At 39.0% G+C, this 22,813-nt stretch overlaps 1 protein-coding gene across 1 annotated transcript in view; it reads left to right on the top strand.

The window, feature by feature from the left end:
• The first annotated feature begins 10,164 nt into the window (after positions 1-10,164).
• Positions 10,165-22,813, top strand: part of wipf1b (WAS/WASL interacting protein family, member 1b) — a 24,563-nt gene continuing 11,914 nt past the window's right edge. Inside the window, exons 1-2 of the mRNA XM_047352299.1 lie at positions 10,165-10,375; positions 22,379-22,481. Of these exons, the coding sequence (XP_047208255.1) occupies positions 22,422-22,481 (60 nt within the window). The 5' untranslated portion in view covers positions 10,165-10,375; positions 22,379-22,421. The remainder of the gene's footprint in view (positions 10,376-22,378; positions 22,482-22,813) is intronic.

The following is a 22,813-nucleotide window of genomic DNA, read 5'->3' as shown; positions in this document are numbered from 1 at the left end:
ATGCTGCTTCCCCAGCAGATGATGGCAGAAGAGATCACACTCTCCACAACAGACTTATAGAAGATATACAGCATCTTGCTGCAAACACCAAAGGACCTAAGCTTCCTCAAGATGTACAGTCTGCTCTGTCCCTTCTTGTAGATGGCTTCACAGTTGCATCTTCACTCCAGTCTGTTGTCCAGGTGAACACCAAGGTATTTGTACTCCTCCACTACCTCCACCTCTTCTCCCATGATGGACATAGTGTCTAACCTATTCTTGTTTCTCTTAAAATCTACAATCATCTCCTTTTTTTTAATTTACGTTCAAGATGAGATGATTGTTTCCACACCAAGCCACAAAGTGGTCCACCAGCTCCCTGTACTCAGCTTCCTGTCCATCTCTGATCCACCCCACGACTGCAGAATCATCCCTGTATTTCTGCAGTTGACAGGAGCCTGTCCTGTTCTGGAAGTCTGAGGCGTACAAAATAAAAAGGAATGGTGAGAGTACAGTCCCCTGTGGTGCTCCTGTGCTGCTGACTACCTGGTTAGACACATAGTCCTTCAGTCTCACAAATTGTGGTCTGTTTGTCAGGTAGTCTTTGATCGAAAGATTGTTGAGGCCTCCAACTTCCGGAGTTCTGACAAAGCAAATCAGGTTGAATTGTGTTAAATGCACTGGATAAATCAAATAACATGATCCTCACAGTGCTGCTGGCTTTATCCAGATGACTGTGGATTTGTTCAAGCAGGTGTATGATGGCATCTTCAACTCCAACTCCACAGCGATAAGCAAACTGAAGGGGGTCCTGATGGTTCATTGTTTGCTTACTCAGGTGGGCCATCAGAAGTCTCTCAAAGAATTTCATGATGTGGGATGTCAGGGCAACAGGTCTATAGTCAATCAGGACTGATGGGTGACCTTTTTTCATTGGTACCAGAACAAGACAGGAGGTCTCGCACCTTCTTCTGGGCCAAGCTAAAGTTCAAGAGGTGCTGCAGAATCCCATAGACCTGGGCCGCTACGCTGAAATGTGCTGGTGAGAACCCTGTACGATTTGGACCTGAAGCCTTATTCCGGTTCAGTCTTTCCAGTTGTCTCTTCACCTGACATCTTGAGACACACAGGTGAAAGGGCATACATATTAAGTGTTAGAATTTATGTTTAAGAACCAAAGTTTGTTTTGAGGGATTGGGAATAAATTGTCAAATTAGCTTTAAAAGCTAATAAAGAACAGTTGCTAGGTGTTCAGACAACCAGTTAACAATTCAAAGGAGACTGTAAAATAAAACACATGTTACCTAGCAATCACAGTGACTGAGTAGAGTAATGGACTACCAATATGGCAGTGAAAAACTGATGTGCACTCACAATTTGGGGACAGATGGACATATTGATGTCACATCTGGGATTAGCAACTCAGCTAACAACAAAGAAAATGGGGTCTGCTTCACTATTTAACAACAAGTCCCACATTTTACCTTTTAAGAACCTCTAATACAAATATTATTGTGTTTATGAGCGATGATGGCGTGCTACTCATGATCGCACCGGGAACCGAGTAAGCGCTGCAGTAAACACAGCAGAACTAATGGTGGCTATAGTCGTAGCATTAGCAGAGTTTTAGCATTAGCTGAGCTTTAGCATTAGCAGCTGAGATAACGGAGACACAATCTGGCAGGTTTATAAGGACTATGCAGACATATTTTTGCAGGTCATCGAATGGAAGAGAAAACACTGACAAAACAGAGCAACTTCATGTCACCAGACCATCAGTGCTTTAAATCACTGATAGCCCTCCATGCGGCTGTCCCGGGTTCGAACCCCAGACCCGGCAACCTTTGCAGAATGACTCCCCTTCTCTTTGCTCTCTTTCCTGTCTACCTACTGTTGAAAATGAAAAATAAAGGGCTCTAGTGCCGCAAAAAAAACAACATTCCGATGAAGAGAAGAGCACACTGAGTTCAGCAGGTCAAGATGAATAGAGAAGATGATGTGTCTAGTGGCTGGGGCAGGTGTCTGCTCGGACTGGCACAAGAATCTGACTTGCTGAGCTGCAGTTTCAAATGCAGTCTGTATCAGGGCTGTGGAAGGAAAACCAATTTGCGACTAGAGGCAACTCGTCCCTTCTTGGAGAGTCTTTGGCTCAGATTCTTTCTGCAGAAGCTCAAACTGCCAACTTCAGGCAGCTAGTCTTATTTTCAGCTGGGGTACGGTCACCGAATACACAAACTGCAGACCGTACTTTGGTTTCTTCGAAGATGCAGTGTGTACACAAAATGCCTCCATACGAATTATTTAAAAGTAGTGGTTCTTTCTGCTTTTGTAACTGAATGTTTTCAGCCAGGAAAAAGTCTGTCTGTGTCGGCTGACACCTTCAAGAATTCCCCCACCAGATAAAGTTATGGTGACAGCAACTGGATTGCACTTCATGACGCACACTGTACATCAATGAGAAACGTTGCTAATTTCACTGTGCAATTTAATTCAGTTCAAGTCACTGTCTTTTCTCTAAAATGTAATTTAATTTGAATTAAATTTAATTCACCTTGTGTCATTTTAGTTTTACTTGACCAAATCTTCCTACATTTTCGTTGCAGTAAAATTGGACAACTAAAAAAGGTTAAGTCTCATTGGCTGCTATTTCCAGCTCATCTCACCTTTCCACACGACTAAAATTAGATATGATTGGATTTCACCTCCATTCAGTATTTTTGTCTTCTTTTTTCCAATCGAAATGCTATTTTTGTTATAGTTCTACTCTTTCAGAGTTTTTGTCTAGCTTTTTTCCAGAAAGCAAATATTAGGATTTTTTTTTAACACAAGGTACACTGGTAAGAAATATTTTGAAATCTCATTACACCCCAAAGTAGATGCTCAGTAGATCATTAGGTAAAAAAGAGGAACAGTAGCACTCAGAGTGCTTACTATACTGTGGTAAAACTGTGTCCTGCTGCTTTAATTAAAGGGATTATGATCTACCACAAAATGATCTACCACAAAATTCATTAGCTGCTTCTGTTATATATGTAGCTACACCAGGAGGCACATACAAGCTGGTCTATGCTGTTTAACAAAATTATCAAAGTTACCCATCAGCCCTGCTTATTTTAAAACATTTAATTTATTTAATAATTTCTTTAAAGTCACTCTCCACCCGAATATGATTTGCCCATGTGTTTTAGTTGTAGCTTACTGTATTAGCAGTGTGAATTGCTGATACTGCAGTTGATTGTAGCATGATGTAATGGGACGAACAGGGAAGAAAACTGCATTTCGGCAAAAATAAAAATGAGCTCTTATTAAAGGAGTCTTTGTACACAATGTCTACATCTGCAGACTATGATCTAGCTGTTGGATAAATCATGATGTTGTATCATAAAGTCTAAATGTTCAAGTTACTTTGTTCAAAAAATAAACTTATTGTCTTCTTACCTTTCACTGTTCAAATGCTTGGTTACAGAAACATTCCTGATTTTTGAGAATTTAGTTGTAACGTCTTTTACCTGTAATGATTGTAAAACATTTGTGGCTTTATGTGATAAAATCAAAACATTAAGTGTCAGAAAGTTCTCTGTGAAGGCATGTTGTTGATTTTCCTCCATGTGTTAGCCAGTTGCCGTGTGATGAACACTGGTCTTATTATAACTGCATTACCAGCTCCTACATTTTTTCCCCCTCAACGAATACCATATTCTGTAAAGAAAAACAGCTGTGGACACTGGAGAAAGCTGAAGTATCTCTTCTGGGCACTGCTGTGCTGCTAGAGTTGGCTGCTAAGATGAAGCAGCAGGCGGAGCTCTGAAATACAGGCAATGGTGTTTTGGCTGATTGCCTCGGACTGTGTTGCGAAGCAGGAAGTGTGACACTGAGAGCACAGGAAGTGGCCGATGTGGAGCTGTGCTCCCCTTTTTGTCCAGCAGCAGTACAGGTTACAAGAAATTGACTTTTAGCCATGTAGAGCCTGTACTTTCTCTATGATGGAATGAAGAATGATGAATAGAGGGCGTCCAGACAGTTTTTTGTTCACCGTAGTATTAAGCAACCAAGGAAACCTCGGAACAAAGCTCAGATATGGTCAATATGCATTGAATTTCACAGGAAAACATTGGAAGTGGTGATGACAATCTGGTCAGGACAGCAACAGTGACATAATGTAACTGAGACGATTTGCTTCGGATCAGTTGAAGAGCTTTCTTGGCACGTGAAACCTGGTCTGAGATGTAATTCAAAATATGGACTAAGAGGAAAGACAGAAGAATAATGTTGCTGGTTGCAAGTTAGAGGGGCTTGTTGTTTAAGTCTATGTTTCTATTTGTTGTCTTGATCTATTGTTTTGATCAGACCAAAATCATTTTTACAATTACTTAGAGATAGGGCTGTGCAGTAAATAGAGTTTATCAATAAGTTTCAGGTTGGACTCTGAACAAACACAAAAACAAACCCAATCATTAAAAAACATTCATAATAATACTATTTTGGCATATTCCACTTCGTAAGTAAGCCCTTTTTTTTGTAACGTCTACCAACAGGCGTACTTTCAAAGGTTGAACTCTTGTGTGTAGTACGGTGTTTTGTTCCCCTTCACAATTGTAGTCATGTGAAGCCACTATTCCACACAGACCACGAATCAACCAGAATTGCAAACAAAAAATAGTATTTTGTTTTTTGTTTTTAATTTTTTTAAATTATTTTCCTTATTTCTTTAGTTTTTTCCAAGGGCCGAGGTGAAATTTGGGCAGTTTAAAGGGGACATATCATGCTTTTAAATCCTACATTTTCACACTTAAATCACACTTATTTCACACTTAAAGCTGTGATTAGGGATGGGTACCGAATTCGGTACTTTTATAGGTACCAACCGAATTCCATCGGTACCGTGGACCGATTCACGTAAAATCAAACGGTAGCATTTTTCAGTACCTAAATGCGTCATTGTGACACTGAGAGAGTGGAAAAGTGGGCAATTTTCCATGCTGGACATGACCACAGCATTGCGCGCACAAGAGTGTAATGATGTCGGTAGCCGCTGCTACGTCAACAAAGCATGGCTGATAGAAAGCGCCAAAAACTTAAGGCTATACTTTTCAAAATGCAATGCCGATTACGCTTACTGCAATATTTGTGATGCAAAGTGCAAGGCAGGCAGCAGGAATACTTCTAATCTGAGAAAGCACCTGGTTAAGCACCAGATTTTTCTCAAGGCTTAAGAATGCACAATTTTCGTCAGCCTCAGATCTATGGCTACAACTCCTGCATCCGTCAGCGACTCGTCGTCTGCAGCCAGCTACACGGGAGAAGAAATGTTCTAAACAACTGAGATGTTACAATACAAACAGATGGATGTTGTTTTAATATATTCATTAACATTTTATATTGAGATATAAATATGTTAAATTAAAAATTTTTGAGATTTTAAAGATTTTAAACGAATTAACATTTATTACCACAAAAACACACAGAAAAGTAACAAAAACTGGTACTGTTGAGTACAGGTATTGATTCCCAGGTACCGGGTATCTGTACCGCGTCATGTGAAAGGACCACATCACTAGTTGTGATCTATATAAAGTGAAACTGCAATGCTTTGGTCTGAATTTGTCGTTATTGGAGTTCCACAGGCCCCTTTTTTACCCCTTTTCTGAGGTAACAATGACAGGAATTCAGACCAAAGCATCGCAGTTTCACTTTATATAGACCACAACTGAATGATTTAAGTGTGAATAGGAAGGATTTAAAATCATAATATGTCCCCTTTCAAGAAACGGCACAAATCAAAATTAAATACTGGTGTCAATTGGCTGACTAGTGCAAACACCAGTCAGCAAATAAACAAATTTGTTCAACTTCCAGAATTTAAACCCTGACTGATTTAAAGAGCATCTGATATGAACAGTGACTGGAGTTTATTGAATTAATTTTGCCAAAACTAAATGTATAGAATCTTTCAGTAGCTGCACTAAAATGTGTACCATTGTTTGGCCATAACTTGGTCCTATTCATTATTAGTTGTGACAGTATATATACATTTTCTTATTTATAAGTTATTTATACATTCATCTATGTATATTTATTTAGTTTTTCTTTTTAGATTCTAATACCATTGCATTAGAGAAATTATTTTTCCAAACATCGTAAGTTATTATGTACAATATTTGTGATTACAACGTTGACTGAAAATATCATATTTGCACATTAGATTTATTGGTGTATGTTATTTATTTAGTTACGTTAGTCTTATTCCAAGATGGATGCATTTATTTTCCTCAAAACTCTACATATAACACCTGATGATGATAATGTAAAAATATTTTTCCAAATTTCTGCAAATATATTTAATAATTTAAAAAAACAAGATCGCATGTACACCAGTATTCACAGCGTTGGCCATGAAGCTCAAACTTGAGCCCAGGAGGAAGCTGTTTTCACTGATCATCCTTGAGCTGTTTCTACAGTCCACCTGTGGGAAATTCAAATGATTGGGTAGGATTTATAAAAAGCAGACACCTGTCAATATAAGGTCCTACAGTCTACAGTGCATGTTGGAGCACAAACCGAGCATAATGTCAAAGGAATTATCTGTAGACCTCAGAGACAGGATCATCTCAAGTCACAAATCAGGGGAAGAGTACAGAAAGTCTTCTGCTGCTTTGAGGGTCCCGATGAGTCACCGTCTTCCTAGAGCTGAATGGCCGTTGAAACCGAGCAATCAAGGGAGAAGACCGTTAGTCAGGGAGGTGACCAAGAGCTCCATGGTTACTCTGTCAGCTCCAGCATTGCTCTCTTTGAAAGAACATTCCAGAAGGACAACCATCTCTGCAGCAATCCACCTCTATGATAGAGATGTCAGAGTGAAGCAGCTCCTTAGTAAAAGAGAAATGGCAGTCCACCTCGTCTCCATGGAAAAAAAAAAATTCTAGTCTGATGAGACAAAGACTGAACTGTTTGGCATCATGTTTGGTGGAAAACCAGGAACCGCTCCTCACTTGGCCAATACATCCCTACAGTGAACCATGGTGGTGGCAGCATCATGCCAAGGAGATGTTTTTAGCAGGAAGAACTGGGGGATTAGTCAGGATAGAGGGCAAGATGAATGTAGTAAACTACAAAGAAATCCTGGATAAGAACCTGCACAGAACGCTCTTAAACTCAGTAGGGGCGACCGGTCATCTTTCAGCAGGACAATGACTCAAAGCATACAGCCAAGGTATCAAAGGAGCGACTTCAGGACAACTCTGTGAATGTCCTTACGTTGCCTACCCAGAGCCCAGACTATTAATCCGATTGAACATCTCTGGAGAGATCTGAACATTGCTGTGCGCCCATCTAACCTGATGGAGCTTTAGAGGTTTTGGAAAGAGGAATGGATGAAACTGCCCAAAGGTTGTGGCGTCATATTCAAGAAGGTTTGAGGCTGTAATTGCCGCCAATGGTGCATCAACAAGTTATTGAAAAAGGTGGTGAATACTGGTGTACATGTGATTTCTCTGTTTTTTTTATTTGCAATATATTTGAGAAAAACCTTTTTCCATTTACATTATGGGGCAATGCAGGTAAAGTTTTGAGAGATAAATTTTCAATTACATTTTTCATCCACCTTGGAATAAAGCTGTAACAACAAAATGTGGAAAACGTTCAGTGCTGTGAATACTTTTGGATACACTGTGTACAGTTTTATGTTAACAGGTAGATCTCAATTAATCAGAACAGCAATGGAAATTTATGTACAGTGGTTTTTAAAAGTATTCATACCCCTTGAACTTTTCCACATATTGTCACATTACAACCACAAACATAAAAATATTTTATTGGAATTTTATATGAAAGACCAACACAAAGTGGTATACAATTGTGAAGTGGAACGAAAATTATACATGATTTCTGTTTTGTTTACAAATAAAAAACTGAAAAGGGCATTGTGCAAAGTATTCAATACTAGAGTCAATACTTTGTGGAACCACCTTTTGCTGCAATTACAGCTGCAAGTCTTTCTGGGTATGTCTCTACCACCTTTGCACATCTAGTGACTGAAATTTTTGCCCATTCTTATTTGCCAAACAGCTCAAGCTCAGTCAGATTAGATGGAGAGCGTTTGTGAACAGCAGTTTTCAGATATTGCCACAGATTATCGAATGGGTTAAGCTCTGGACTTTGACTGGGCCTTTCTAACACATTAATATGTTTTCTTTTTCAACTATTCCATTGTAGCCCTGGCTTTATGTGTAGGGTTGTTGTCCTGCTTTCGCAGACTCCAACAGGCTTTCTTCCAAGATTGCCCTGTATTTGCCTCCATCCATCTTCCCATCAACTCTTACCTGTCTCTGCTGAAGAGAAGCAGCCCCAGAGCATGATCCTGCCACCACCATATTTGACAATGGAGATGGAGTGTTCAGAGTGATGTGCAGTGTTAGTTCTCCACCACACATAGCGTTTTGCATTTTGGCCAAAAAGTTAAATTTTAGTCTCGTCTGATCAAAGCACCGTCTTCCACATGTTTGCTGTGTCCCCAACATGGCTTCTGGCAAACTGCAAGCGGGTTTTCTTATGGTTTTATTTCAACAATGGCTTTCTTCTTGCCACTCTTCCATAAAGACCACATTTGTGCAGTGCACGGCTAATAGTTGTCCTGTAGACAGATTCCCCCACCTGAGCTGTGAATCTCTGCAGTTCATCCAGAGTCACCAGGGGCCTCTTGGCTGCATCTCTGCTCAGTGCTCTCTTTGTTCGGCCTGTAAGTTTAGGTGGACGGCCTTGTCTTTTTAGGTTTACAGTTGCGCCATACTCTTTCCATTTCCGGATGATGGATTGAACAGTGCTCCATGAGATGTTTAAACTTGGGAAATCTTTTTATATCCTAAGCCTGCTTTAAACGTCTCCACAACTGTATCCCTGACCTGTCTGGTGTGTTCCTTGGACTTCATGATGCTGTTTGCTCCCCAATATTCTCTTAACCAACCTCTGAGGCCATCACAGAGCAGCTGTATTGGTACTGAGATTAGATTACACACAGGTGGACTCTATTTAGTCATTAGCAATCATCAGGCAACTTCTGAAGGCAATTGGTTGACTCAGAGTAAAGGGGGCTGAATACTTTTGCACACCACACTTTTTGAGTTTTTCAGTTGTAAAAAATGTTTGAAATCATGTATAATTTTAGTTCCACTTCAAAATTGTATACCACTTTGTGTTGGTCTTTCATATAAAATTCCAATAAAATCTTTTTATGTTTGTGGTTGTAATGTGACGATATGTGGAAAGGTTCAAGGGGTATGAATACTTTTACAAGCCACTGTATTGCAGTAATTTAATTCAAAAATCAAAACTCTTCTTTTATACAGATACATGCCCTACTACTAATGAAAACCTAGTCAAAGTTAAATATTACATAAGACCAATAAAAAGAACTGGTATTGTGCCAATGTTATTGCCTACACAATCATGGGGAAGTGTACTGTCTTGACAGGTGTACAGTAGACGGTTTATACTCTCCACAAGAAGGGTAAACCACAAAACGCCATTGCTAAAGACACTGGCTGTTCTTTGAATGCTGTATCCATCCATATTAATAGAAAGTTTAGTGGATGGAAAAATTGTATCTATTTGGCTATGCTTTCTGCTGCTGTAACAATAGAATTATCCTGCTTTGGGACATATAGAGGACATTCACAACTTACTACATTGTCTTCATGCTTGTAATGGGGGACCTCAGGTCAGTACTGATCGGAAAGGGGCCACCAGATGAGCAGATTTTCACCATTAAAACTGCTTACACCTAAAGTATGTGTTAGAGTTTTGACCATATCACTTTTTCATTACATGGTTTCAATTTTACTTATACTGAGGAACCATTGTGCCTTTGTAGCCAGATGGTAATTTTGACTTTTAAGATCTGTAAATATTTAAAAAAAAAAACAGTTTTGTAATCCTAGTTGATAAATATTGTAGTTATACTGTTAGTTTGTCACGTGCATGGATGAAACATTTTCTACATGTATCAAATATCTGCTGTTTTGTTTAGCATTTTTCTAGCATTTTGTTTTTTGTTGCTTTTTTATTTTTTAATCTTCAGCCTCTAGTGGGCACTCCATCACCATTTCCCCTCCAACATGTAAGGAACTGAAAAAGAGGAACTGGTGCGTACCATATATAAGTGAGTGCTGAAGTGGCACTTCTTCTATGTGTATGCTCTCAGATTAGAGAAAGGGGAATCAAGAAATTCTGCAACACTGAATGTTACCATAAAACATTTTGGATGCAGCTAATTTGTGCTTCTTTCCGATTTCAGCTGCATGTGGCTGCTGTTTGCGTTTTGCCTATTTATGAGGAATGAACTGAGGTGCTTCTTCTACTGTCTTCTGAATGTACTGCTAATTCTTCTATGGACACAGATTGAGTAAGTAGGCTTATTTTCCTTCCATTGTCACATGTCCAGTGATGTGTAAATGCAAAGACACATGTGAGAGGTAAGCCTTTTGGCTAACAAGGCAACTTTTACTGTAACTCTGGACAAATGATCTCATTTTCTGCCCTTCTGTATAATGCAGTAGCATGTAGAATTGAGTTTAGTTCTTAACTCAGAGCAGACTTGAAGTCATGAGGCATACACAATCCAGTCTTCTATTTGGAGAGTTATGTATACACAATTTGCTCTGCAGGCTCTGTTTCAGTCTAATAATGGAGCTTTCATTTAAATGCCAAATCTCTGAGCAGTGAGAAAGAGCTGTGTAAAAACAAATTATTCTCCAGGATGTTTCTCTCATTTCTTCACTTCACCATGATCTTCCGCTCATGCTTGCTGCGAGATTTCGCTATTTTTAGTCAGGCATTCATCAGTTTAACTTGAATGTTTTCAGCAAGCGAAAAGCATTCCAACTCTTTATCTTTAAAGCTCCTAACTAGCACTGGACAAATGGATAGGATTGTTTCCTTGATGCACAATAAAACTGTGCAACTAAGTGCAAAAAATTTTCTGGTTACTTACTTTGATCAGCAGCAACAAGAACACGGGCCAATCTTCCATTTCCTTTAGGAGCTTTTGGAACAATTAACCGTTTTATAAGTATCATGACTGCTAGATACCTTTTCGCACCATAGTAAGTATCTGATCTGTATTTCAGAATTCCCTTGAGTTGGTTTAAGTGAAATAATTGGCTTTCCGTAAATGACAGGCACAGCCTATGATGTAAATGTATCATGACTGATCCATGTGATGCAAGTGTTCAGTGATTGATTGAATGTCCAAAAGCAGCAATAAGCAACAAAAAGCATTCAAACAAAAGAATATTTGCTTCAAAAAAGCACAACAACAAGGATTAGAATAACTAGGATTTATCAAGATCTCAAAATATTCAAATGTCACAATATTCCTACTGGGATCACTATCGGCACAACTCTGTTTGCTAAAGTCAGTTAAAAAAATTATTTTGATTTCCAGATATGCATGTGTGTGCTTTATGCTTCATACCTAGTTGTACTGGGGTTTCAGACTCTTATTTTGAAGAAAAAAGGAAGTAGTTCTTGAGTTGTGCTGTTGTGTGACAGAATTAGCTAATGAAGAGTTCTTGTCAGGCCTGTTGACAACACTCGGCACATTCTCAGTGTGTCATAAAATAAATTAATGATTCGTAAGCACTGTAAGAAAACTGACTGGTTAAACGTTAACAGCTAATAATGCTAGATTGAGTGTGTGGACAGGTGTCTCTTATACGGATAATTCCAACAGGTGCAGTTAATACAGGTAATGAGTGGAGAACAGGAGGGCTTCTTAAAGAAGAACTAACAGGCCTGTGAGAGCTGGGATTCTTACTGATTGTTAGGTGGTCAAATACAGGTCCTTCTCAAAATATTAGCATATTGTGATAAAGTTCATCATTTTCCATAATGTCATGATGAAAATTTAACATTCATATATTTTAGATTCATTGCACACTAACTGAAATATTTCAGGTCTTTTATTGTCTTAATACGGATGATTTTGGCATACAGCTCATGAAAACCCAAAATTCCTATCTCACAAAATTAGCATATCATTAAAAGGGTCTCTAAACGAGCTATGAACCTAATCATCTGAATCAACGAGTTAACTCTAAACACCTGCAAAAGATTCCTGAGGCCTTTAAAACTCCCAGCCTGGTTCATCACTCAAAACCCCAATCATGGGTAAGACTGCCGACCTGACTGCTGTCCAGAAGGCCATTATTGACACCCTCAAGCAAGAGGGTAAGACACAGAAAGAAATTTCTGAACGAATAGTCTGTTCCCAGAGTGCTGTATCAAGGCACCTCAGTGGGAAGTCTGTGGGAAGGAAAAAGTGTGGCAGAAAACGCTGCACAACGAGAAGAGGTGACCGGACCCTGAGGAAGATTGTAGAGAAGGGCCGATTCTAGACCTTGGGGGACCTGCGGAAGCAGTGGACTGAGTCTGGAGTAGAAACATCCAGAGCCACCGTGTACAGGGGTGTGCAGGAAATGGGCTACAGGTGCCGCATTCCCCAGGTCAAGCCACTTTTGAACCAGAAACAGCGGCAGAAGTGCCTGACCTGGGCTACAGAGAAGCAGCACTGGACTGTTGCTCAGTGGTCCAAAGTACTTTTTTCGGATGAAAGCAAATTCTGCATGTCATTCGGAAATCAAGGTGCCAGAGTCTGGAGGAAGACTGGGGAGAAGGAAATGCCAAAATGCCAGAAGTCCAGTGTCAAGTACCCACAGTCAGTGATGGTCTGGGGTGCCGTGTCAGCTGCTGGTGTTGGTCCACTGTGTTTTATCAAGGGCAGGGTCAATGCAGCTAGCTATCAGGAGATTTTGGAGCACTTCATGCTTCCATCTGCTGAAAAGCTTTATGGAGATGAAGATTTCATTTTTCAGCACGACCTGGCACCTGCTCACAGTGCCAAAACCACTGGTAAATGGTTTACTGACCATGGTATCACTGTGCTCAATTGGCCTGCCAACTCTCCTGACCTGAACCCCATAGAGAATCTGTGGGATATTGTGAAGAGAACGTTGAGAGACTCAAGACCCAACACTCTGGATGAGCTAAAGGCCGCTATCGAAGCATCCTGGGCCTCCATAAGACCTCAGCAGTGCCATAGGCTGATTGCCTCCATGCCACGCCGCATTGACGCAGTCATTTCTGCAAAAGGATTCCCGACCAAGTATTGAGTGCATAACTGTACATGATTATTTGAAGGTTGACGTTTTTTGTATTAAAAACACTTTTCTTTTATTGGTCGGATGAAATATGCTAATTTTGTGAGATAGGAATTTTGGGTTTTCATGAGCTGTATGCCAAAATCATCCGTATTAAGACAATAAAAGACCTGAAATTTTTCAGTTAGTGTGCAATGAATCTAAAATATATAAATGTTAAATTTTCATCATGACATTATGGAAAATAATAAACTTTATCACAATATGCTAATATTTTGAGAAGGACCTGTACTTATGTCATGCAATAAAATGCAAATTAATTATTTAAAAATCACACAATGTGATTTTCTGGATTTTTGTTTTAGAGTCTGTCACTTACAGTTAAAGGGTACCTATGATAAAAATTAAAGACGACATGTTTTGCAAGTGGGAAACCTGCAAAATTGGCAGTGTATCAGATACTTGTTTTCCCCATGGTAGATGCCTGTCTGTTGAGAGCTTTATTGACTTACTTCACTATTAATACGTTTTTCTTCACTATACAAATGAACTCATGTTCCACCCCTAATGGCTTTGTATTTTCTGTTTTTCTTTTTTGTTGTTTTCTTTTTCTGTTTTCGTCTACAAAAGGACTCTAATTCCATTATGTCCTTAAGACATTTATGTTCCTTTTTCAGACCTGGTTCTGTTTTTACTTGCATGAACATTTTGTTACTTCGAAAGGAGCTTGCAGTGTAGTCCAACTTGCAGTATAATTTGCAAGAAAATCATTTTTGTAAAAAACTGACACAGTTCTGTTTTAGAAAATGTCTATGACAACGGGCTAACGCAGACAGAAATATGTGATATTTATTGTAACTTCCTGTTTGCTAAATATTGGTCAGTTCTGTAGTTTATGCATGTTAACGTGAGAAACTGTGCAAAATTACCCTGCTGAGTCGAGGACTACAATGACAGCAGCAGACCCACATCTGTAGCTGACCGCCCAAGCTGAGGTGTGTGTTCGTGTGTGTGTGTGAGAGAGCACACCACAGGATGTTAGCTTAGCCATTCAGCAGTTTCTGCACTGCCTCAGACACATTTACCTATATATATATATATATATATATATATATATATATATATATATATATATATTAGCGTGTGTGTATGTCCGGTGCAAAGATAAGTCATCTTTGTACAGGAAGTTCAGGATAAGGAAGCCTTTTTATAACCATTTGTAAATGGAAACATATGTTAGCCATTATTAAATGTTTGTTCATGTTTCTCCTGACTGTCTCGTCAAAGGATGCACAGGCTTTAGTCACATCTTATCCTCTGCTTCTCTTCCCTCTCTGTCAGAGGAACCATTGTTCTTGCTTTGCTAATGTTAGGCTGCATCTGAGAGAGAAAAAGAAAGAGAAGTGGTTTTATTTCCCTTGTATGTTTCAACATAGTGGCCTGTTTGTCATGCCGAAAGTTTCTGCATTCACTCAGAGGTGCGTCAGGGTCATCTGCATATGCAGCAGCTTACGGACCCCTTCTATGCTGTTCTGCTTTAAAGTAAAAATTTTACTCGCCAGCCGTTTGCTGTGGAAAATCAGGGCGGAGCTTTCTGCTACAGACCCTACTCACTCACCTGACAGCACACAATGAAACTTAAGTCCAAACTGCTGCTCTTTATCTGCAGGCTGTGTCATTTCATATCTGCCACAGGAAGTGAGCCAACATGTCACCTTCGGAATCTTCAGCAAAACTGCGAAAGCTACTGATTCATATTAACACTAATTTTAACCACAGGTTAAAGCCAGCCATTCTGTGATGATCAGCCATCAACTTTATTCTGATTCAGTAGCGCCCTTATAGAAAAGGAAACCACAGATAAATATCTTTTCTTTGACGCAATTTTAATACAGTTCTAAACAGATTTATTTGCACCCCAGATAACAGTATGTGGAATAAATCTTTAAGATAAATTAATCTTTTATTCCAGTTGCATGATGTCCCACTGAAACTTTTGAAGAGAACATTTAGTACATTTGTTTGTTGGGGAAATATTCCATGTCGAGCAATAATTCTTAAACAAAATAACCCGTGACGCAATGAATTGTACCCCAAACAATTCCTTTAAGCTAACAGTACAGTGAAATGTTCCTGGAGTATAAATGTTACATTACACGGTGACACATGGCTACAAGACAATGGCAGCTTTGTGTTTGGGAGTGATGCGAGAATAAAAGCATGTTCTGTCCTACCATCAGAAACGTTAACATGTAGAGTTTGTTGAAGTCTACTGGAACTTTAGGTAGAACTGTGAACTTTGGTCAGATGAGATTGGGATGCTCGGCAACAAACACTGCTGTTGGGTTTGGCTCGTCACGTGGGACATATAACACTCCATTTCTGAAAATATTTTTTTCTTCAAAACTGTTGCTAAAATGTCATGTTTTCTTGAATGCAGCATTATATCGTCTTGTGGGCTGGATGTGTTGTCACACCTCCCTAATATTTGATATTTTCCCCATGATGTCTGAACTACTCCTCTTTCTATGAGGTGTTATGCTCATAGTTAGGTGCCCCGGATAACATCACATCAGGTGTGTAGAGCCAACAGGAAGCTGTCTTACTGAGGAATTTTGATCATTACTGCTATGGTGGCTTCTAATACTGATAGAAATACACCCAGAATCAATCAGTGATTAAGACGAGCTGGTTAAGAGCTTGACCAATGCCTATCAGTAAACTCGCCTTAGCTAACCAACCAACTTGCTCTAACAGCAGCACATCTCATGCATGGAACGTTAAACAGAGGGAAAAACACTATCAGTAAGAAGTTTCTTTTATTTACTAAATAGACAAAAGGTGTAGGAAACTGCATTGAATGAAACATTTTTTATGGAGAAATGACTGCTGTTCATTCAGGCAGCCATGTACACCCAGGGATATTGTTGAAGCATATCTGTTAGCAGGAGAAAACCCGCACAGCAAGAAGGCCTAATTAATTATTTGGAAACGTGAGCTTTAAACCCCCATCTTTCCTGGAGCATGCTGGAAACGTTGGTAGCTTTTGAAAAATATACTTTTGTAAAGAATACACAGGGAATGCTGATATTAGCAGTTAGCAAAACACTATTAGCAATGCTAACCATGGCATCTCTAAAACAAGATGCTGAAGGTTGTTAAAAAAGGGTCAAAGTGGATCCTTTCCCTCCCCTCTTTCATTAACTAATACATGGTTGTTGCCTCCGCACCTAATATGAATAAATGACTGAAATGTTTTTTTTACTTAGGTCCTTTGATAGTTTATCTGTGAATACATTGAAATTTTGTTAATTCCACCATGTATGGTATTTTAGTAAAATCATTTTGAATGCTGCTACATCAGAGAAGCCCAAAATCTATATTAATGGGTCTAAATCCATATCAGCATTAAAAACAGCATCCCCCTCTTCTCTAAATACTGAGTCATTATGGTGTCACTTATAGTATTCACATCGGGTCAGTATCATGACTCAAACGATATTAGACTTGAAAATGATCAGTTTTTGTAAACTTGATGTTCAAATACCTCTCAGGCCTTTTGTGTCTGAAAACATCAGAGGGATGCAGCCGAATGTTAGCTGTTTGCAAAATTCTGCGTTTATGTTCCCAGAGCACTCTACAACAAAGCATCCATTCACCTATTGAATGTACTGGGTTTACTGGTCAGTATTAAATAATAATCCATAAAATTCATTAAGTTTTCAATATTTTACTTTATTTAGATGCACCAGTGTTATCTGACTGTAAAAGAAACAAGATTTAGATCATGCAATTTCTACATGGAAAGACCAAGTCAAGATTCACTCAGAGAAACTTGTCGCTGCAACAAAAAGGTCTCATTTCTATTTTTCATGGTTTGCATCATCATTTGGGCTAAATTATTGTCTTTTCCTTTGAATATTTACTCAGCCTTTTGCACTTTTTGCCCAGCAGAAGTTATCTCTCTCAATGTGCTTCATTAGAGCAGACTCTATTTCTGTTTTTTATTCACATGAATCTTACAGATCATCTTAGTATTTGTAACCATACAAGGGAACCTCTGATGTACTGCGTGCCAAGTTGTGAAAGCTGGGGTTAAAGGTCACAATCACCATGTAGTCACATTTTTATAAGATATATTTATAAATGTTGGGGTTTCAAACTGGTGCACTTTTGTACTTAATCACCTTCAAATCATTTGTAGTTATTTCTGAGAACCTCAGATTTAAATTTGACCATAGACATGTGGATCGATGATTCATATTTCCACGATCTCTGACTTCCTTCTAAAATCTCTGTGCTTATGTGTTCTGTGTTTGTATTTGCAAATTCAAACATTCAGTCACAGTTTGATGCTGATTCTTGTTTAAACTTGGATCTCTCTCTATATATATTAGCCTTTTTTGGTGTTTTAAACCTGTTTTGTTTCCCCCTTTATGGTCTGTTTTGGGAACGTGTTGAGCCATATAAAAGAGAAATCTAGACCGCTTTTGTGTAGCAGTACAAACGTTGTCACAAATTGTCATATGACCACAAACAGTGGATTTAACGGGGATTTTACACAATAGACCAGGCGTCTGCAACTCCATTTCTCGAGTGCCGCTGTCCTGCAATTTTTAAACGCATTCCTGCTCCAGAGGAACTGATTCACAAGGCTGAATTACCTCCTTGGCATGCCAGCAAGTTCTATGAAGGCCTGGTCACTAAACATTCATTTTATTCAGGTGTGTCAGAGCCTATATGCAAACACTATGTAGGGCATAAAACTTCACATTTAGGTGTCACCCTGAACACACCATCCCCACACTAAAATATGGTGGTGGCAGCGTTATGCTGTGGGGAGGCTTTTTGTGGTGGGCACAGGGAAGCTGGTCAGAGTGAATGGGAAGATGGAGTTAAATGCTGAAAGAAACCTGTTGGCTGAAAAAGAGTTGAGACTTGGGCAGAGGTTCACTTTCTAACATCACAGTTATGCTCTACCTTGTGCCCTCTCACATAAATACATTTAGGTTTTTGGTTGTAATCTGACAAAATGTGAAAAGGTTAAGAGTATGACATGATTGCAGGGGTCTTTATTTACTGCTGATATAACACATTCTGTCATCAGGGGTAGGGATGTATGTTTGGTACTATAACTGTATTGTATGCACTGTGAAATCATTGTTGCTGGGTTTGGATGACACATCAGAAGGTATAAATTGTGCCCGAGCTGACAGCTGAGTAGATAATTTTGTTTTGTCCAAGACTTCTTCTATTTTATTTTAATTTGTTTACAGAAGGATGGAGCTTCTGAGTTGGTCAGTAATTGAATGCCGTTTGTTTTAGGATCACTTTTGAGATTGTACTTTCGGTTTTAATGGCATGGCACCGTCTGACCTCACTGAACTTTACATAAACACAGCCCTACTAGGAACTGGAGACCAAATGCTTTTAGTCGTCCCGAGGACTTGGCTGGTGACCAAAGGAGGCCAAGACATTTCAATTGCAGCTCCTAAACTGTGAAATAGTCATGCACTGTCCATTAGATTGGCCAGAACCTTGGGTGATTTTAAATCACTGTTTTTATTAGTTTTTAATTCTGGGGAGCTTCAGCATTGGCTCAGTGTTTTTTTTTTTTTTTGTTATGTTGCATATTATTGTTGTGTTTTATTGTTTTCTTTATCCTAACTGGGACATTGTGATTTATTGCTTACCGCTTTGTCTTTTATTGTTTCATTTTACCTTAAAGCACTTTGGTCACTTCCCTGTGTGTAAAAGTACTACATAAATAAAAGTTGATTGATTCATTTGTCGACTTTAGCAGCAGCTGATACATTTGTGTTGGTTTAAAACTGTGCAGAAGCCAGTGAGATTAGATCATCAGAAAGGTTAAGCAGGTGTAGAATGAGCAAATAAGGTCTGTACTTCATACAAAGGGCAAATGTCAAGTTTGTAAAGAGACGAAGTGAAAAGAGGAAGAAAGAAAATGTGGTAAAGAAAGATGCAGCAGGAAAGCAAAGCGGGGTGAAAACAAACAGAACAAGAATATGAAAATCATGTGTAGCTGCGATGAAGCTGTCATAATCATCCTGGCAAGCGGATGGCTGCGGTGCTGGAGGCGCGTTGTGACTTCCTGTTTGTTGCTGCATAGAGGAAATAAGAGGCCCCTCAAGGATGATCTGAAGTGTGAAGCAGAGCTCTGAGTATTTTTGTGAGGTGGAACAGGCCAATTCAAGTGTGAAAATGCATTAGGGTCTAATATGTGCATTTGTAGCCAAGTTCTTGATGTTAGTGCCAGAGACCTGATATAATGTTATTTGCTTTTGTTGTTAAGAAGCAATTTTCAAAAATGTTGACTAACAAGTAGATGTGTATACTTCAGGGTGGTGGTGTACTAACCGTGCAGCTTGCGTTCATTCACGTGTTTCTTTGATTCCTCCTGGGGTTTCATGCTGACTTTGTTTATTAACGGAAAAATGTAACCTCCCTGCCATTTGCAGTAAAAAAAGTAATTACCCCCACTAGTTAAACAATGAATTAACTCTAATTAATCACAATATTTTTGGTTTCAATTCTACTTGTCTGGAACTTGTATAAAATAGGACCTGTCTGACAAAGTGGAATACCTTAAATAAGGTAAAAACATCAATAACAACCTGAAAAAATTCAAGAACACAAGAAACAAAGGGGTTGGCATTTATAAGTCTCGAAAGGGTTACATTTCTAACGGTTTCGACTCCAGCGAACCACAGTAAGATCCAATGGAGCACTGGTAAACCTTCTCCAATTGTCAGACAGATCAGAATTACTTCAAAAGCGAATCGACAAACCATCCAGGAAAGAAAACTCAAAGGCCTGTTTCACGTTACGTTTGGTGTAAGACTAACACAGCGTTTCATGAGTTATCATGTCAATAATGTGGTTGGATGAACAGCAAAAGTAACAATCAGGTTTTTTTTCAATTTTGGTTTTAATGGAGAACGTATTAAACCATTTTATTTGAAAACATGATTTAATTCAACTATTTTGTACTGATGTGCTAAAGCTATTTTTTAGAATGGTTTTGTTTGCTTGGCTGACTGTGTGTAGAGACGGATGTACTGCCAAAGAGACAAAGACAATGGTCATTTTTAAATACTTCTCCCACTTTTATTGTTATTGCAGTAAATGCCACAAATTATGCCGATAACCTTGTTTTCTTCGTATAAACAATCCCTAGTGTGATGGTCTCTGGCTGCTGCAGGAGCAAGGAGCTTTCCTTTTTTATGTTTGATGGACCTGTGAGTTCTGCGCGATGGCAAGGAGAATGTTTTATGCTTAAAAACCTTCCACTGTGGTTGAATTTAAAGAATTCTGCAGGGTAGAGTGGGCCAAATGTCTCATACAGTGATGTAAGAGATTATTTCAGTTGTTGCTGAAGGGCCAGGTTGGTTTGGATAGCTTACTTCTCTTACTTAAAGAAATCATCTCTTAAAAACAAATATTTGTATTTATTCAGGTTGTCTGTGATATTAAAAATAGTTTGAGACAAAAACCAGAAACAGAAGAAATTAGTGAGGGGGTTGAATACTTTTTCACAGCACTGTGTATGGTTTTTGTTAGGAATCTTATAAATATTTTATTACGACAGAATTGTGTCAAATTGAGATGCGTCGAGCTTCTCTTAAGCCCAAGTCCAGAGCAGTTTTGTCAGAGCTCAGTTGCCCGGCTCAGCCTCTTGAGAGTGAGCAGTTACCGAGACCAAACAAGAGAGAATCAGGTTTTAGGGAACTTCATGTTCAAGTTCCTGCTCAGCAACACAGAACACCATTGTACACACGCTCTATGTTTAACTATTGGGAATGTTTACCTGTATTTTCGTATACTTTTATGAAGCTCAACTCTTTGCTCACTAATTTCCCTCTAGCATGTTGCTAAAAATTATTTGAGGAACTGAAAGCAACTGCTGTGACAACTTCCAAAAAGCAAAGCAGCTCTTCTCAGTGATGAACACTGGAGACGTTCTGGAGAACTCGCAGACTTTCTCCATGCCAGCTGCTCACGGTTGGACTGCATAGAGGCAGGTCTTTCTCTGTCAATGTTTTCTGTAAAGCATAAAATAAAATGGAAGGGTGAGCGCCTCTCAGAGGTTGATTATGAACATAAACCTAAGCAAAAATGTTGAATAAACATCTGCTAAAGTTTTCAAGTGATTTGCTCAAAATATTACATGCATTGTTTGCTGCTTGTAGATTGCCAACTGCAGTTTTAAAACGGCGTTCCGTTAATAAGAGATAGATGTCGCTCATTTAGTTTCTACACTATGACCATCAGTGTTGTTTCTGATTGGTAATATTTAAAGCAGCTTCATTTCTCTTTCTTAGTGAAGGGCTACTATTGTAGCCGTTTTTTCAACCAGCTGACCAGCAAAATGCACCAACAAGTGGAGAGAGGGGGGGAAAACTTTTTCTCTCTTCCCTATATAGTTTGTTTTCTCTGGCATCTCATTAAAATTGCTTTAAACCCTTGGAACAGTATGATGAGAAACTGTAGTGGTTTCTGAACCTTGGTGTACTTGGATGCTGGCATCAGTCCATGCTTTGTTGGGTATCACAATTGTGGTAGTAAGGGTAGATGAGAAACTAACAACAGTAAATATGCATTTCTAACCAACATGCATTCTCACTCATCTGTTGCATTCACACATTTTCTTACCACCAGGCTGGTTATTTTAAAATCTCTTTCCAGAGCAAATGCTACAAACGCTTCAGTCCACTGGAACATGTCGGTTTTTCAGGACCCAAGCAAGTCAAGTATATAGAACCAATTTCTCTTTTTATTGCCACATGCATTTCGGCTTTGGATTTTTAAGGCTAATAAAAAGAAAAATGTCATTCATTGTTAAAAATAAACGAGCGAAGAAAAATGAGAAGTAAAAAACAGAAATCCAACTTCCACATATTGTGATGAAGTTCACTTCTGTTTAAAGGCTGACTGATGCTTCAGGATGACCCTACTAAGTTTGAAAAGCTCTGGTTTGAATAAAAAAAGATTTTCTTTGTGTTTTTTGAGGATTTGGCTGATGTTTTACTCCTTCCTGCACCTTGGAAATAGATGAAGGTTTCTCAGATTATTTTAATCTGCGTTTTCCCTTTACCCTCTTTGGATTAACTTTTGGTTTACAGGAAGACCCTGAAATGTCGAAGAAACTGGACACCATGGACAATCTTGAATCATCCTCTGATAGCAGCTTGTTTATTTCCTAATTATATGTGTGATCTGTCTCACAGGGTGCGGAATCCAGTGCAGACAGAGTCAAGCTAAGAGCAAAAGATGCCAGCCCCGCCTCCCCCACCACCCCCAGGGCCTCCCCCTCCTCCCACGTTTGCTGTTGTAAGTCACTCTTATTTGTCTGTCTAAGGAGTCATACTCAGCAGAGACATCTTGTGGATAAACCCTTTCATTTCTTTTTACCTCCTCTCATACCGTGCTTTCAGATTTAAACCCAGTGTTAGGATGAATTGTATGAATTTTTCTGAACAGATTGTTAAATGCACCTCGTGGAAAAGTGATGATGGAAGGTTATTAAAGTAATTCTGTTTAAAAAGTGAAGACTCCTATGTGGTTTAAATATACTCAGTTATACATTTGTAATTTTTAATGCAGAAATGTTGTGATATGGTCTTCACAAGTATGAGGAAGGTCACTGGCGCCCTACAAAAGGA

Source organism: Girardinichthys multiradiatus, chromosome 22 (genome assembly GCF_021462225.1).
Source record: "Girardinichthys multiradiatus isolate DD_20200921_A chromosome 22, DD_fGirMul_XY1, whole genome shotgun sequence".
Lineage (NCBI taxonomy): Eukaryota > Metazoa > Chordata > Actinopteri > Cyprinodontiformes > Goodeidae > Girardinichthys > Girardinichthys multiradiatus.
The sequence above is the reverse complement of the archived record's forward strand: the minus strand, read 5'-3'. Positions and strand labels throughout refer to the sequence as shown.